Source organism: Leptonychotes weddellii, chromosome 10, assembly GCF_054177405.1.
Source record: "Leptonychotes weddellii isolate Sample4059 chromosome 10, ASM5417740v2, whole genome shotgun sequence".
NCBI lineage: Eukaryota > Metazoa > Chordata > Mammalia > Carnivora > Phocidae > Leptonychotes > Leptonychotes weddellii.
Window position 1 is genome coordinate 109,657,161 of NC_138378.1, and position 16,010 is coordinate 109,673,170.

General features: G+C 39.3%; 2 protein-coding genes across 4 annotated transcripts in view; both read left to right on the forward strand.

Annotated features, from left to right (window-relative positions):
• LOC102732749 (lysosomal-associated transmembrane protein 4A) overlaps positions 1-7,770 on the forward strand; it is a 37,956-nt gene extending 30,186 nt beyond the window's left edge. The window contains exons 7-9 of the mRNA XM_081797149.1: positions 1,019-1,144; positions 4,909-5,017; positions 6,808-7,770. Of these exons, the coding sequence (XP_081653275.1) occupies positions 1,019-1,144; positions 4,909-5,017; positions 6,808-6,865 (293 nt within the window). The 3' untranslated portion in view covers positions 6,866-7,770. The remainder of the gene's footprint in view (positions 1-1,018; positions 1,145-4,908; positions 5,018-6,807) is intronic.
• Positions 7,771-9,703: 1,933 nt separating this feature from the next.
• WDR35 (WD repeat domain 35) overlaps positions 9,704-16,010 on the forward strand; it is a 59,318-nt gene continuing 53,011 nt past the window's right edge. Inside the window, exons 1-5 of one of the 3 annotated variants that reach the window (XM_081797148.1) lie at positions 9,704-9,912; positions 10,612-10,729; positions 12,283-12,354; positions 13,555-13,647; positions 15,503-15,631. In XM_081797148.1, coding sequence (XP_081653274.1) covers positions 9,889-9,912; positions 10,612-10,729; positions 12,283-12,354; positions 13,555-13,647; positions 15,503-15,631 — 436 coding nt within the window. In that variant the 5' untranslated portion in view covers positions 9,704-9,888. The remainder of the gene's footprint in view (positions 9,913-10,611; positions 10,730-12,282; positions 12,355-13,554; positions 13,648-15,502; positions 15,632-16,010) is intronic. The other 2 variants (XM_081797146.1, XM_081797147.1) reach the window with 2 other exon arrangements.

The window sequence follows — 16,010 nt, forward strand, 5'->3', positions numbered from 1 at the left end:
CCTGCTTCTCCCTCTCCCGCTCCCCCTGCTTGTGTTCCCCTCTCTCGCTGTGTCTCTCTCTGTCAAATAAATAAATAAAAATCTTTAAAAAAAAAAAAAAGACACTCTATGGATAAATTATGTAGAGACTTGCATTTCACTCAAAGCTCTTTTATAGGCAATAGTGAGCCATAGAAATTTCCTGAGTGTGGAGGGACACTGAAGAGTTAGAGGGGGACAGACAAACGCGGTTGGTCCGTGCGATGGTGGAGGAAGAAACTGTGTCTCCCGGGAAGACTTTCTGGGTTTATTAAAGGAGATCTGCTGTTTTTATTTATCCTGGGCCAGTCTAGATATGGGATGAGATGAGCATAGCACTTTGCTCTCCACTCCAATTTGGGCCAATTGTCTTCCTCCTTGTAATATACTTACTGTGACAGATAATAAATGCTCCACTATCCAAACCTACACCTCTCCTCACCATCGTCACTAGTATCACTATCTCTGTGCGTATGTGCGTGTAGGCTGGTGCTTTCTGTCCCACTCTGCCCACCATCAAGGGCAGCCCCTTGGTCAACACAGCGTCAACTTCATGTGCAGCATCAGACTTAGCTCCATGTGCACGTGGGTCACTAATTCATTATTTTTGGTGATGGTGAAGATGATCCACGTGTAGCTGGAGATGTTGGAGGCACTAACAGGCATCCGGACAGGCCGAAGGTAATTTCTGGAATATAATCAAGACTCAGTGCAGCCCCAGTCCTGCAGGCAGGAAGAAAAGAGGAGGCACCCCCAGATATCTGTGAGAAATGAGAAGGAAAAGGGGGGGAGGCAGTAAAAGATGGGGCTGGAGGGATGTGAGATGTAGGAAAGGAAAACGGGCTTTCTCCTGAAAGGTGGGAACTGTGTTGCTGACCGTGGAAGGGTCCATTCTCAGCACCTGTTGAGACCAAACTGAAGCTTTTCTCTCCCATAAATCTGTGTTTCCTTTGTCACTGTAACCTGGGACTGTTTTCTTTCCTGCCCCACTCCTGGGCAGTTCGCAGCAAGTGTGCTCTGGGCTCGCATGGTTGCCAGCACCTTTGTGTGGACGACGGGGCCGCGGCCTACCACTGCGATTGTTACGTGGGCTACACCCTGAATGAAGACAAGAAGACGTGTTCAGGTAAAGACTGTCTCTTCGAGCCTGTTTTGTTTGGAAGGGTCATCTTCTAGGAGCAAGTTTTCCTCTTTAAGTCTGAAGCACAGTTCTGAGTGGTCCTCCTGGTCCGAGGCCTCTGGAGGTTCCCAGCTGTCTTCACGATGAAGCAAGTCTCCCCCCAGCCATTCTTCCCCCAGGATTCCTTTGTCTCTCTTTGTTTTTCTTTCTAATTACAGTCTCTTCCTAAGTTGGATTTTTGGTTGTTGTTGTAGTGACGGTAAGATACACATAACATCTGATTTTGCACTTTGACCATCTTTAAGCGTCTAGTTCAGCAGTGTTAAGTGCATTCCTATAGTTGTGCAACCGTCCCACTCCCCATCTGCAGAACTTTATCATCCCAGACTGAAGCTCTGTACCCCTTCCCTTCTGTCCCTGCCCCTGGTCACCTCTCTTCTTCACCCAGTCACCCCCTTTGCCCCCGGATTCACTGCTTCCACATCCTCTGCTCCACCACGTGGACACCTGGATACTCCAGGAACATGCCCTGCCCGTTTCCACCCTTGGCTGGGACCCCCTTCCTTCACCACTTTCGCTTGTCAAAATCCAAGAACCACACCCTTGCCAACATTTGGTTTTGTTGGATTAAGTTTTTGCCAATCTATCAGAGGCAAAAAAGCGTCTCCCTCTGGTCTTTATTTTTTTATTTCCTGGCTACTTCCTGTATTTATTGGTCATTTGAGGTTTTTATTGGGAAAGGCTGTGTATGCCCTTACTTTTCGCTTGGGTTATTTGTATTTTTCTTATGGATGCAAAGGAACTCTTCGCATTTCTGGATAGAAAGTCTTTGTTGTTTTATGTGTGGCAAATATCTTCTCGTGTTTATATTTTTTACTGAAATGATGTCTGCAACAGTATTCATGATATTTTAATTCTTGAGGTGTGCAGTAGCTTTATTAGTGTTTATTTTCATTATGCTTCATCACTTGCCTAAGTGTTCTCTAAATTGCTTTGTGTGAATCAAATACTACACAATAGTGTTGGTATGTTTGTTTCTCTAATTCCCAGGCCTAGTTCAATTTTACCCCCTCTACCAGAGTTTTTCCCTTTTCATTCCATTGAGCTCAGTCCTCTTTCAGCCCAGGACGCCTTGTGTTGGGGTTACTTGTGTGCTCCTTCAACCATTCCATCGTCCATTCGGTCAACAGAGCGCCTGCTGTGTTCTAGGCACTAGGTATATAATCGTGGGAACAGAACACGTATGGTCTTTGGTAACAGTCTAAGGGGAAGAGACAAGGAAATAGCAATTTATAAAGAAGAGCTGTGAGAAAAGAATAGGGTCCTGAGACCATGGGGGTTGGGGGACCTACTTCAGATTGGGAGGGTCTCTCTGAGGAAGTGACATCTGAGACCCGAGGATCAGCGGTAGTTAGGTTGGGATTGGGGTGCTGGTGGAAGGAGGGAGAGTGATGCCAAGGCCCACGTGGTGGCTTTAGGGGGAGAGGCGGGGAGAGGCAGCCAGCGTGAGGGAAGCACCCCCAGCCAGGGAAGTGTGGTGTCACTTTGGAGACGGAGGCAGGGGCCGAGTCGTGCTGGTCTTCTGGGGTGAGGGGACGGAGTTTATATTTTGTTCTATGGAAAATGGGAAGTCACTGGAGAGTTTTAAGGAGCGGAGCGGCATGATCCTGCTGCTATGTGGATCGGAGGGGACGAAGAGCAGAGGGCCGGGACCAGCCCGAGGCTGTTGCAGTGGTCCCAGGTTGGGTGAGGAGGGTGGCGGTGGTGACAGAAGCAAGCTGATTCCAGATACCTTTCTTTCTTTCTTTTTTTTTTTTTTTAAAGATTTTTATTTATTTATTTGACAGAGAGAGACATAGTGAGAGCAGGAACACAAGCAGGGGGAGTAGGAGAGGGAGAAGCAGGCTTCCCGCGGAGCAGGGAGCCCGACATGGGACTCGATCCCAGGACCCTGGGATCATGACCTGAGCCGAAGGCAGACGCTTAACGACTGAGCCACCCAGGCGCCCTCAGATACCTTTCTGAGGCAGAATGACCAGGATTTGGTGATAAACGGGATGTGGGGAACAGGGCAGGAGAGGAATGAGGGTGACTTTCCTATTTCAGACTTGAGCCTGAAGTCTGAAATCTTCGTTGAGGTGAGGAAGACTGAGAGTGAAGCAGATTTGGGGAGAAAAGTCAGAGTTTGAGACTTGTGTGTTTATGCTCCTGTAGACAGTAAACTCCAACCCCTGAGGGTAGTAGATGTTGTCTGTATTCCTAGCATCTTCCATAGCACCTGACACTCAGTAGATACTTCTTCAGCTGAAGTAAAGTATGGATCTGCTTCTTGGGGAGGGTGAGGATAATAGGGAATAGCTTGTAGAATTTGAATATGTCAGGGTACTGTTACCCTATCTAGGGGTTTAATCCTCAAAAAAATCAGTCTTGGGCATTATTTCTTCTCCTGGAAGACGGGGATTCCAGCCTCATTTATGATGGGTTAGGTCCTGACCTCATTTGCCTAGCCATTTACTTCTCTGCTCAGCAAGTATTCATGGAGCTACTCTTATATATCTAATACTCTGTCAGGTCTTGAGGAAGGAACTGGAGACATACCAATGTTTTGTAGTTTGTAGTGTACAAGTCTTGCACTTCTTTTGTTAAATGTAATCTTAAATATTTTATTCTTTTTGATGCTATTGTGAATGGGCCCATCTCTCATCTTTCAATTGTGCTGCATCCCAGTTTTAAAATTTTCTGGGAGTGTTTTAAATAGACTATCCTACTGAGCCCTTGCCCTCACAGAACTTATAGTTCATCAGGCAAGATACACTGGAAAAGCATCTTGAGTGCCAATTATATGCTCTGTAGAGGGATAATGGGCATGTACTTAATTTCAGGAGATACTTTCTGGCTTACTGACTGACTGATTTGGGCTGGCTGTCCCTAAAAGTTAAGAGGATTTGGACAGGTAGATAGATTATATTTATGGTCATGTTAGCTCTATATCCTATCTTTGTAGAATGTGGGAGAAAACATAGGAGGCAAAAGACCATTCTCTGTCCTCAGGTGATGGTGCTGCTCAATGGAAGATTATACATCAGTCTTCAGATCTGGGAAGTTACTCTTATTTCTATTAGGCAACTTTAGGGGCTATGATAGTGAGTAGGAATAGCTGCTTCACTGTATTTCAGAAAGAACTAGGAGTTAGCATTATCATTCTCCCAGGTTCTTTGCTTAAATGCTGATACAAACCTAAATTTTTACTTCCAAAGTATTTATGGGTAAGAACTAGAACTCTCAATTCAGACCATTCACTAGAATAACAGTCTGTATAAGAAATCAGGAATTATCTAATTTTAATTCTTGAAATATTTTGGCCAAAGAGAGAATTCTTTTCCTTATTTTCATTTCTTAATGAGGACACAGTATCATAATAAGATTAATTATCTTAGCTCTGCATTCTTGGCTTCCCCCTACATCAACTTTTTAAAAATTTACCTTATATCATAGAAAGTTTCCAATAGTTACAAAGTATAGAGAATATAATGAACTCTCAGATAATCAACACTCAGGTTTGATGATTGTAAATGTTTCCCAAAATTCAATTTCTTCTGTGACATTAATATTTCAAAGTATTTTTTCCTCTTTCTGTGTGCTCTTATATCCTTTTACCTCCTGGAAAATGCATTTAGGTAAGTCTTAAAAATGGAAGGATTGAATTACAGATTTCCTGATTTGCTATGGTTTCTAATTAGCTATAACATTTTGTGTACTGTCGTCATCAGCCATTGAAGAAGCACGAAGACTCATCTCCACAGAAGATGCTTGTGGATGTGAAGCCGCACTGGCATTCCAGGATAGGGTCAACTCCTATCTGCAGAGACTGAATGCCAAACATATCCTTTCTGGAAGGTTTTCTGCTTTAAGCCACCCCAGGTAGTATAATTGAGCCAAAGATTTTAGGACATTCCACAGGATAAGGGCCCTATTCATTACGTTTTAAGATGAGCAATAGTAATACAGTGTTTATTTTTTTAGAGTTCTTTTAAAATGTTTTAATAGACTGTTTTGCCCATTTAATATTCACATGCTAAAAGCTGCCTATTTCTTTCTCTAGTGCTTTTCCATAGCAGTATATGCTGTGTTATTAACAGATGGAGCTATTATGCTATGATTCCTTAATATGGGCTTTCTTAGTTCAGAATCTGTAGATGGACGGAAGGAGTTAGCTGATGAGCGAGGTGATAGCTCTAGACAACTGGTCAAAAGCAGATTTCACAATGTAACATGGTACCATCTAAGGAACTTTCGAAATCAGTTCTGTAACTAAAGGAGTAATTCAGGAAAAGTACTTTTTCTTAGATCAAGTTAACAACACTGTCTCTAGGTATCTTAGAGGAGTGGTATTCAAATTGGGGGGGGGCACAGAAAGTTTTACAAAAATCCATTTTCAAATCCTTAAATTGACCTACCAAAAATGCTACAGGGGGTCAGCTGGCATTCTCTGTTCCCATCTCTTACTTCATATTGCCATTCTCCTAACTTTACACAAGGAAGGCATACCTCTTATCTAACCTAAATCTTCTAAGGTGAATTTCTTAGAAAGGTAAAATCTCCAGAGAGCCAAACAAAAGGACAGTTCAACAGTTTTCTAATCAAGCTTCATAAACTCCCCCAATTTATTTCATTCATTTCATTCATTCATTCATTTCATTCCCCCAGTTAAATTTTGCCTTTTATTTTTAATAATTTTATGTCAACATTTATAATTTATTTGTTGTTTGATCAATTACATGCTCATACTAGTTGTAATGATAACTCATTCTAGATGATTAAAAAAACTGTGGGCCTTATGGTCAAAGAAAATTAATTTAAAGGTAGTTTCAATATAAATGTATATGTGCTTGTTGTTTGTATAAATTTACCTCAAAGAAGTCTTGGTGATCAAGAAAAGATTTTCAAGATTCAAAGTAGAACAAAATTCTGTGGAGAAAGCAGAAAGGAAATACAAATACAAGGAAATACAAATTCCTTTATTTTAAGTATTTGATTTTAAAAGACAGATAGTAGGTATCCATTCAGTATGGCATTAATATATAGGATATATTTGAAAGACTAATTTAGATCTTATTTTTTAATTAAAAAATTTTTTTTAAAGATTTATTTATTTCAGAGAGAGAGAGGGACAGCAGGAGTGGTGGGGAGGGGCAGAGGGAAATGGAGAGGGGGAGCAGACTTCCCACTGAGCGTAGAGCCCAACACAGGGCTGGATCTCAGGACCCATGAGATCATGACCCAAGCGGAAACAGAGTCAGACGCTTAACTGACTGAGCTACCCAGGCGCCCCTAGATTTTATTTATAAAAAACCAATACTTATGGCAGAAATTGCATATTTTGTAACTAAAACTTATGATGAAAATTTTCATATAATTTAAATATGCACAGACATCACTTGTCAAAATTATTTTAGGGGATAGGAGCAAAAATGTTTGAAGACCACTGCTTTATAACATGCTCTCTAAAGAATAGAATTTCTGAGTTTTAGAGTTTTGATGAGAAACAATTTCACTTTTTCTTTATTGACAATAGAATGTAATTATTTTATCTTGTATTGAAGTGTTTGAAAGTGTGTTTGTGTTTTGTGATGTCTAAAAATAAAAGGAGTTGGCCTTAACAACTAGCCACTTGATGACATTTTGGGGAAGTTGCAAGCAGATGAATATGGACAAATACATCATTGAATTACTCAGATTTTTCACCTGGAAATACGGAGGGCTTGGTGTATTTAATATTTTTGCATACTTCAATGTTCCTGCTAATAATTTGCCATTGCAAATGCTTGGATATTACTGGATAAGTAGTATGAGGATCTTCTGGAGAATCAGTATTTTTTTTTAAGGAAATAATTACGTTCACATCTTTAAGAGCAAACTTTAGTGTCTCTAAGCTATGACTGTGAAATGATTCATAGGAAATAGAATGAAAGTTTAGTATTTCTTTACCAATTGAGCCATTTAATTTTTAAATGTTTATATTAATAAGATAACCATTCTTACAATGGGAACTTTTGATCTATTTTCTCTTGATAGTATTTATAGTATAAACCAGTCTTATTGAGAGTGTGAATTATACAAAGTATTTACACATAAAAAAGTTCATATAATTGAACTGAGGTGAATATAATTTAGAACTCTTTCTTTAACGCTTTGTTTTTGCTCAGCTTTTGTTGGAGTATTACTGAAGCTGTGATCAGGGGATTGTAACATGCATATCTAGATCAAGTGAACACTACATGAAATATTATAAGAAACCCATAACTAAAGACTTTAGTTTTGAATTAAGAGTGTTATAACTTTTTACTAAGGATAAAAAAATCCTACATTATCTTTACTGTTTCACTTTAGGATCCAATCAATAAAATTATATATTTATAAATATTGCTCTAACAAGTAACAACAAACCTAATGTCTTTTTAAAGTTTTAAAGTTTAAGCCTAACTTTTTTTCACTTACATATTTGGTATATGTATTTTTTTTCAGCTTGAAAGCTTATAGTTTTTAGAAGAAAACAGTCCTTTAAATTGTGACTACTCGTTTTTTTGTTTGTATTGTCTTTAGTATAATAAAAAGTTACTATATTATTGTCATGACTTTTTAAAATTTCATCTATTAACATATTTCCTTAGACTGAATTAACAATTATTTTGAATATATGATGATTTCTTGTTAAAGGACACAGTGTTGTAACTCTTCCCATAATTTAATCGCATACTTTTACGGTTAAAAATGTAAGTTCAGGTTAAATAGGCTTTTATCAAGGATGTTATGGGAAGGGAATAAAACAAAATTATCTAAATTTGGATAAAATAATGAAGTACATTAATATAAGCACCTGAAATGTAAATATAACTTACAGATGTAAACCTAAAATCAGTCAAAAATCTAAAAAAGAAACTTTAAAGAGAAGAAATGAAAAATAAATACATCAAGGCAGTATATATTAAATGAAACATACATTGTCATTTCTCAACACTTTTGAAAGATGACTTAGAGCAGTATTATTTTCCAAACTTATTTTAACACAGAATCGGTAATATCTATTTTTTTTGTTTTCGGTAATATCTATTAATATGTCATGGACACATGGTGCTATAGAAGGAATAAATGACAGTTCGTGTGCAAGCACTGGGGGAAGGTAAAGAGATGATTTTTCAAGAGTGTGACCATCTGTAACTAGTTTCAACTAATCATCTCTTCTACTTCACCGATTGAAATCCCCTGGCTTAGGTATTTCTGATTTGTTTCATGAGCCCAGTATAGGGAGGTCGTTGTGCACAGGCGCCAACATATCTTCAGAATTTACAGTCTGATGTTGAAAAAAGATACACATTTGAAAACAAACATATTATCTGAATGGGATGGGGGTTAAGTTTGGAAGTAGTTTCTCAGGGAGACCTGATTTTTACATTTGGCTAGGCACAATTGGCGGAGAGGGTAGGAACATATAAAATGGCCTCGGAGGCAGAAAGCATATTGGCTTGCTTAGAATAGGGGCACCGTCGTAAAGGCATTTCTCTATTGAAGGAAAAACTAATTTTAGCTGGGGTTTAGATTTGATGGGAAAGGCACTGGGATCCTTGTCAATTCTTGAGTGTGCTCGGCGAGGTAATAGACCCACTTCAAAGGATCTGAACATTATTTGCCTGAAATGGGGAAAGACTAGGTGGGGGAATTGGCTCCTGCTGCTGCATAAAGTACGAGCTAGATTATACAACTCAACACCAATAGCCGCAGAATATAGTAAAAGGGAAAATCAGATATAAATTAAAAGACGAGCTAGACTAAAATAATTCCATGGGAGTTTCTGCCCTGTGCCCAAATTATGGTCCTTTGTAACTCTCCAAGCATTCAAAAAGGACAAGGGAGAACTGAAGAACGAATTAAGGTAGAAAAAGGAGATAGAAAACAGTCGACCTCAGGCGAGAAAATACCAAACACCAACCTTAATGATTCAAAAATGGAAGGCTATGCCCCAATGGCAATTCTATGCCGCAAAGGCCCAAAGCTCATACACATTCCTTTTACATGAACTACTCACTGGGCTGCAGTAACAGCTTAAATAAGCTGTTAAAAAGTTCTAAAACAGAATAAACACCATCTCCTACCCCAAAATTGTGCCAGTGTTCTCCAATCCCCAAAGGCTTATAAGGGAAGGATTGCGCTTTCACTTGGCGGACGGCGCCAGCCCACCGAATACAGTAAATGACTTTCCTTTCCACAATGCTGGGACTTTGGGGCTTACAAAACACCCAATCACTGTGACCTCATCTGAATGAGCGCCTTTGCTCCTGAGTTGACACTGACACCTCAGGCAAGTTCCACCGCGACCATCTGAGGTGTGACCTGACCTCCGAGCCAAAGGAAAGGAGGACAGCTAAGGCGACGAGGTGGGGCGCTGAGGTCACCCTCCTGACCCCAGGCGCAGGGCAAAAAGGCCCAGAAACAAAGCGATCAGGCCCAACCACGAGCTCATCCCCGCGTCGGCAGCTAGTCCAAGACCCCCGACATCCGCGCAGGCGCACGACGCCCGGCCGAGCGGGGACGAAGCCGGAAGTGTCCCTCGGCGCCCCGGATGCGACCTGGCGGCGGTGGTTGCCAGGGCGACGGGCGCTCCCAAGAGCTGCTGGTACTCGAGACTGGTGAATTAGAACAGGTTTCCTTTGGTGGGCCTGGACGGCTGGGCTCGTCCTCTCGGAGTTCCCAGGATGTTCTTTTACCTGAGCAAGAAAGTGAGTTTTCCCGCGGTCGCCCTCGCCTCCGCTTCGTTCTCGCGTCCCGCGGGCGATTCCCGCATCCTGCCGGCGAAATCTGGCGTCCTGATCCCCAGCTTCGCCTTCCCGCCTCCCACCTTCGTGCATCGTCCAGCCTCCAACGGTCCCGAACCCCAGATAAATCTCGGCGGAGCCAGCAGCCCTCTCGCACAACTCTCCCATTCCTGCCCCTGGCTGGGTCTTTTTTGGGGAGCCAGCAAGACAGATCATTGTGTCCCTCTCTATCTTTTTTCCTCCACCTATTGTTGACCAGGTGCCTTACATTCTTTGGATTGTCATGGGCTGCCGGGCGAGAGAAAAGTAATAACAAAAGGTAGCCCAAGTGTTGTGTGTGGAAAGGGAATATGGACTGATGGTCTGCATTTATACCTCCGTTTCCCTCTTCCTTCCTGTAAAACGTTCATCAGGTGACTTTCCCACTGGGTTCCTCCGCGGTCAGTGCCTTTCTCTTGTGTGCACTTTTTTCTGTCTTTCGCAAGTGGTAGGGCAGTTCAGGAGATCCTGCCATGCCCATTTTCATCACAGCTCACACTCTGCAAGAAGGACCGTTTTTCTTCTTGAGGTGTGTGTGGGGGGGATTTTCTTCAGCCTTCATCTGTAAGTCACTAGCCAACTCCTTCGTGAAAAGCTGTGAAAGCGGCTGTGGTTGCTTTTCAGATTGCCATTCCCAATAACGTGAAGCTGAAATGTGTATCTTGGAACAAGGACCAAGGATTCATAGCATGTGGTGGTGAAGATGGATTACTGAAAGTTTTGAAATTAGAGACGCAGACAGGTAAATGAATGCGAGCCCAAAGGTTTGAACTTGATGGAAAATTGACTAGTATCATTTGTTCACTGAGATTTGCTCATGGTATTTGTTAGTATGCAATTCTAATTCTTTTAAAACCAAAAATAAACACAAAACTCCCAGTTAGTGGTGTTTTTTGTAGAGTATTTTTGCAGTAAAGTTCAGAGAATATCGAATATAAAAATCAGATGGCTATTGCTATTAAAAGTTCTTGATGGAAAAGGAAAAACAATGAGGAATGAGAACTATATTGCCTTGTCCTTTTCTGTTTATTGTGCTCTACTATTTGGACTCTAATAAAAATGATGTGAATCCACATTTCAGTTAGGTCACAAAATCTCACATTTTGTCAGATTATTTGCAGGCCTGTATCATCCTTTCTGCTTCTCAGATATATTAATAATTATTCATCTAGTTTCCAAGAACAGAAAATGAGACTTTAAAACATTTTTGTCAATAAGTTTCATGTGATTACAGGTTGCTTTCTCTTTTTTTAGTTCTCTGGAATCATAGCAAACAGTTTCACATTTCTTTTAACATCCATAGTATTGCTCTAGAATGGAGAGCTAGACGATCCCCAATCTATATTGGAGATCTAGATGAGGAGATTGGAGTTGGAATCTCAGCTCTGCCATACTGACTTTCAGCAAGTTGGTCAACATCTTTGGGTTTTAGTTCAGTCTTCTGTAAGAAAAAGGGCTGAACTAAATTCCATTTTGGATTCAAAGTCTCTACACTTCAACCCTGGGGCTTTTGCACTTGCTATTTCTGAGTCTGGACTACTCCCCTTTCCCCTCCTCTTTTCCCCACCTCACTTGGCATCTCCAGTTTATTCCTCAGTCTCAGCTTCAATATAATTTCTTCAGAAAGCCTTCCCTGGTTCTCCCTCCCCCCAATCTAAATTAATCTCCCTCTGTCACTATCTTATTATGCCTTTACTTCCTCAATTTGTAATTTTACATATATGCATATATATTTATGGGGGTGGGTGAGTGTCTGTTTAATAATATCTGTCCCCTCGGTAGACTACAAGCTCTCTAAGGGTAGAGGCCTTAACTGTTTCATTTATCATTTTATATTCAGAAGCTTCCACAGTGCATGGCACAATGTAGACATTTAGTGAATGAATGAATGAATAAAAGATTCTGCAAAATCTAGTAAAAACTGATTTCCAAAGACATTGCTTTCTGATCCCTCTTATGCTTTAGAATTTTCAGTCTATATGTCATAAATGTTTCTATTTATGATCTTTTGGGAAGGAATAAGTAGCAATAATAATTACTAATATATTTAATATACTGGGTAAACTGTTTTTTTTTAATACATTTTGTTTTTTTTGTCAGAATAATATCTTTACAAGGGGGTACATATTATTGTCCTATGTTTCCATCATGAGAAAAGTAGATCAGAATGAGGCATACTTAAAAAATCTTTCTAATATCATCCAGGAATAAGAACTCCTTTTAAAATAAGCAAGAAATGTCAAAGTCTTATAATCTGTTAGTTTAATGTATTTGCCGTAATATTTTTTTCCCTAGATGATGCAAAATTGAGGGGTCTTGCAGCCCCTAGTAACCTTTCTATGAATCAGACTCTTGAAGGTCATAGTGGTGAGTCATGTAATTTTTAAAATCGTATTTGAATAGTCTTTAGGCATTTAGAAACCATCTACTTAATGCAGAAATGTTATCATTTTTAATAATGTTAATATTTAAAGTAATCATTTCTATTGAGCCATAATTAATTAATTGAGCCTAGAGTCTTTCAACAACTTTTACATGATTAAACAATGTCTTCAGTAAATCTAAAACAAAGTCGGTCTTATTTTATATATTAAAAAATACTGTTATTTGTCTACAGATAGGATATAATCCTTTTTTAGAATCTGCTCCGTGGTTCCACATCAAAGTAGACTAAAGAGACATGACAACTGAATGCACTCTATGATCCTAGATTGGATTTTGGAATGAGAGAAAGAAGTACCTATAAGGGACATTATTTGGACAATTGATAAAATTTGAATGTGGACTGGGGTTAGATAATATTGTGTCAGTGTTAAATTCACTAATTTGTAATATGGTTATGAAAGAGAATGTCTTCTTAGGAAATGTACACTAAAGTACTTAGGGATTAAAAAAAAACAACTAAAAAAACCTCAGTTGTTCATATAACCCAGAGGTTTAAGATATGCTCAAGAGTGTGTTTCTAGGGGGTGGGGGGATGGGGTAACAGGGTGATGGGTACTAAGGAGGGCACATGTTGTGATGAGCACTGGGTGTTATACACAACTAATGAATCACTGAACACTACATCAAAAACTAATGATGTTTACAGTGGCTAACTGAACATAAAAAAAAAGAGTGTGTTACTAATAGAATGGAAAACAAGAGGGGGGAAAAGAGAAATTAGGGCATATATCAACCACAAACAACCCCCCCATCCCTCTAAAAAAAAATCCAAGTACTTAGTATGATGTCCTTTGGGCATTATTATCCTTGGGAGTCAGACCAGCTGGGTAAATCTTACTTACATTTGTTTCTGTCATCAGATATATGGCAGCTCTTGCATCTGACCATAATAGGTGCCTTTGCTGGCCTGGAATAGGAGCAAACATGAAAATATCACATGTTGTAGGAAATGAGTGACAATAGTGACTACATCCTATGAATATGTTTGAGTGATTTATTAAGAGTGGCTAGTTGCACAGGAACCATATTGATTTGAAGATGATATTGGTGTTTATTATAAAAATACAAATTTGAAATTGTCGCCTTTTTTAAGTTTCTAAATTGTTTTATAATTTTTTTTAGGTTCTGTTCAGGTTGTAACATGGAATGAACAGTATCAGAAGTTGACTACCAGTGATCAAAATGGGCTTATCATTGTTTGGATGTTATATAAAGGTATGCTAGGAGAGCTTATGGAACCTTTCACAGATTGGAGTCTGGGTTATGGTATTTGAATGGGGAAACTACATATTTGAAATAGACTCCTTTTAACCAGCAGCAGGAGTTCATCCTGATGACATGGGGGTAATATTTCTGGATTTATTGCTGCCTACTTTTCCTTTTAACTTTACTTTTTTTTTTGAACTGTGACCTTGCATGAGGAAAGTGAACTAGGTGACTGTTGGTTATCTCCAAAATGAACATAGGCCCTTAGCAGGATAGTTTCTACTTGAGATAGCTTTTTCCCCCCCCAGGTTTCCAATAAGAATTATTTTCTGTGTGATCAGTGGCTAGAGTTAATCCAGTGGGTAAAAACATTTATTAAGAAGTCAGGGGCAATAGGGCGCCTGGGTGGCTCAGTTGTTAAGCGTCTGCCTTCGGCTCAGGTCATGATCCCAGGGTCCTGGGATCGAGTCCCACATCAGGCTCCCTGCTCGGCAGGAAGCCTGCTTCTCCCTCTCCCACTCCCCCTGCTTGTGTTCCTGCTCTCGCTGTCTCTCTCTCTGTCAAATAAATAAATAAATCTTTAAAAAAAAAAAAAAAAAGAAGTCGGGGCAATAATTCATTCCCTTTATTGAGTCATTTAGTTTCCTTTTCTTTCATGGATACAGATTTTATATCAGCTCTGACAAATGGCTCATGATTTGCACCTTTTGGCTACAAGAGAGAGCAAGAGAAGGATTAATTTAGGTGCATCACTATTACCAGAAAATAACACATAATACTTGATCTCTTGGGGCCTGTAGCCATCATCTTTAAATGTGTGTTGTTTTGAAAACATTCAGGGTGTACCATTTAAAAATTCTTAATTAAAAATATGCTGTACATGAATGAATACAGGAGATTAGGGTAAACTGTCTTTTTCCAAGATGGGTGTTCTCTGGGCCTCAGTCCTTACTCTGATAATGCCCTCTTCGACTAGTTATTTCAAATTATGTGATAATTTGCTTGGCTGTAGGCCAGAATTCCTGATACCAGAATGTAGTAAAAAATAAAAACAAAACAAATTAGCCTTGTGATTTGTCTCACATTTGGTTACACTTTGAGACCTCTCACTCCAGCCCTGTGTACAAGAATGGTTTTGTCATTCAGCATTAGTGATGTGAAATCACTAAAGTGATTTGCACTGTTGAAAATTTTTATCAAGCAGGTTTAGAGTTTTTACCTAATGTACTTGTATTTAATATGCTTATAATTAGTCATTGGAGAGTTTATGCATATATATAAAATTATTATGGTTATTTTGTTTTTTCCTTGGTTATTATCTGAAGTTTTAGACTTTGAGAAAAATCGGTTGTTTTGGCCTGTCAAAAGCAAATAAAGTTTTGGGGCGCCTGGGTGGCTCAGTTGGTTAAGCGACTGCCTTCGGCTCAGGTCATGATCCTGGAGTCCCGGGATCGAGTCCCGCATCGGGCTCCCTGCTCAGCAGGGAGGCTGCTTCTCCCTCTGACCCTCCTCCCTCTCATGCTCTCTGTCTCTCATTCTCTCTCTCTCAAATAAATAAATAAAATCTTTAAAAAAAAAAAAAAAGCAAATAAAGTTTTATTTTTTAATGGACAGAAAGGAAGAAAGAAAGAGAGAAAAGAGGGGCATTTATTGTGTTTTCTGTGATAATCTTTGAAGCAGTTGTTGGTCAAGGCCTCAGCTAATTTTTTATTTTGTTTTTGTTGGATTTGAAGGTTTTATAGTTTAATGTCTCAGATTGTAGAAAATTTTGCAGTTACTTATCCCACAGTGTGCTTTATGGAATGTTTTCAACTCTTATGTGAAAGTTTTGACTTGTAATTTTTTTTTAAATTTGTGCAAATAGGCTCTTGGTACGAAGAGATGATCAATAACAGAAATAAATCAGTGGTTCGAAGTATGAGCTGGAATGCCGATGGACAAAAGATCTGCATTGTATACGAAGACGGGGCTGTGATAGTTGGTTCAGTGGATGGTAATGCTTTGTTGCACACAGAACTAAGATCAATATTTGGTTGGCATTTTTGTCTTTAGAGGTTTAATTAATTATATGTTAGCTTTCTGACAGAAAAGTAAACATAAAAAGAGAAAACAGTTGATATACAATTTGATGATGTTCAAGAAACATTTATTTTTTTTTAAGATTTTATTTATTTTTTTAAGTAAACCCTCCACCCAACATGGGGCTTGACCTTACAACCCCATGATCAAGAGTCACGTGCTCTACCAACTAAGCCAGCTAGGTGCCCCTAAGAAACATTTATTTTTACGTATACTCAAGTAAAAAATCTATTTTTAAAAAATTTCCTACAGTGGCACTGAAAAAAGAGTGAATTAATTTTTCAGGATTATTT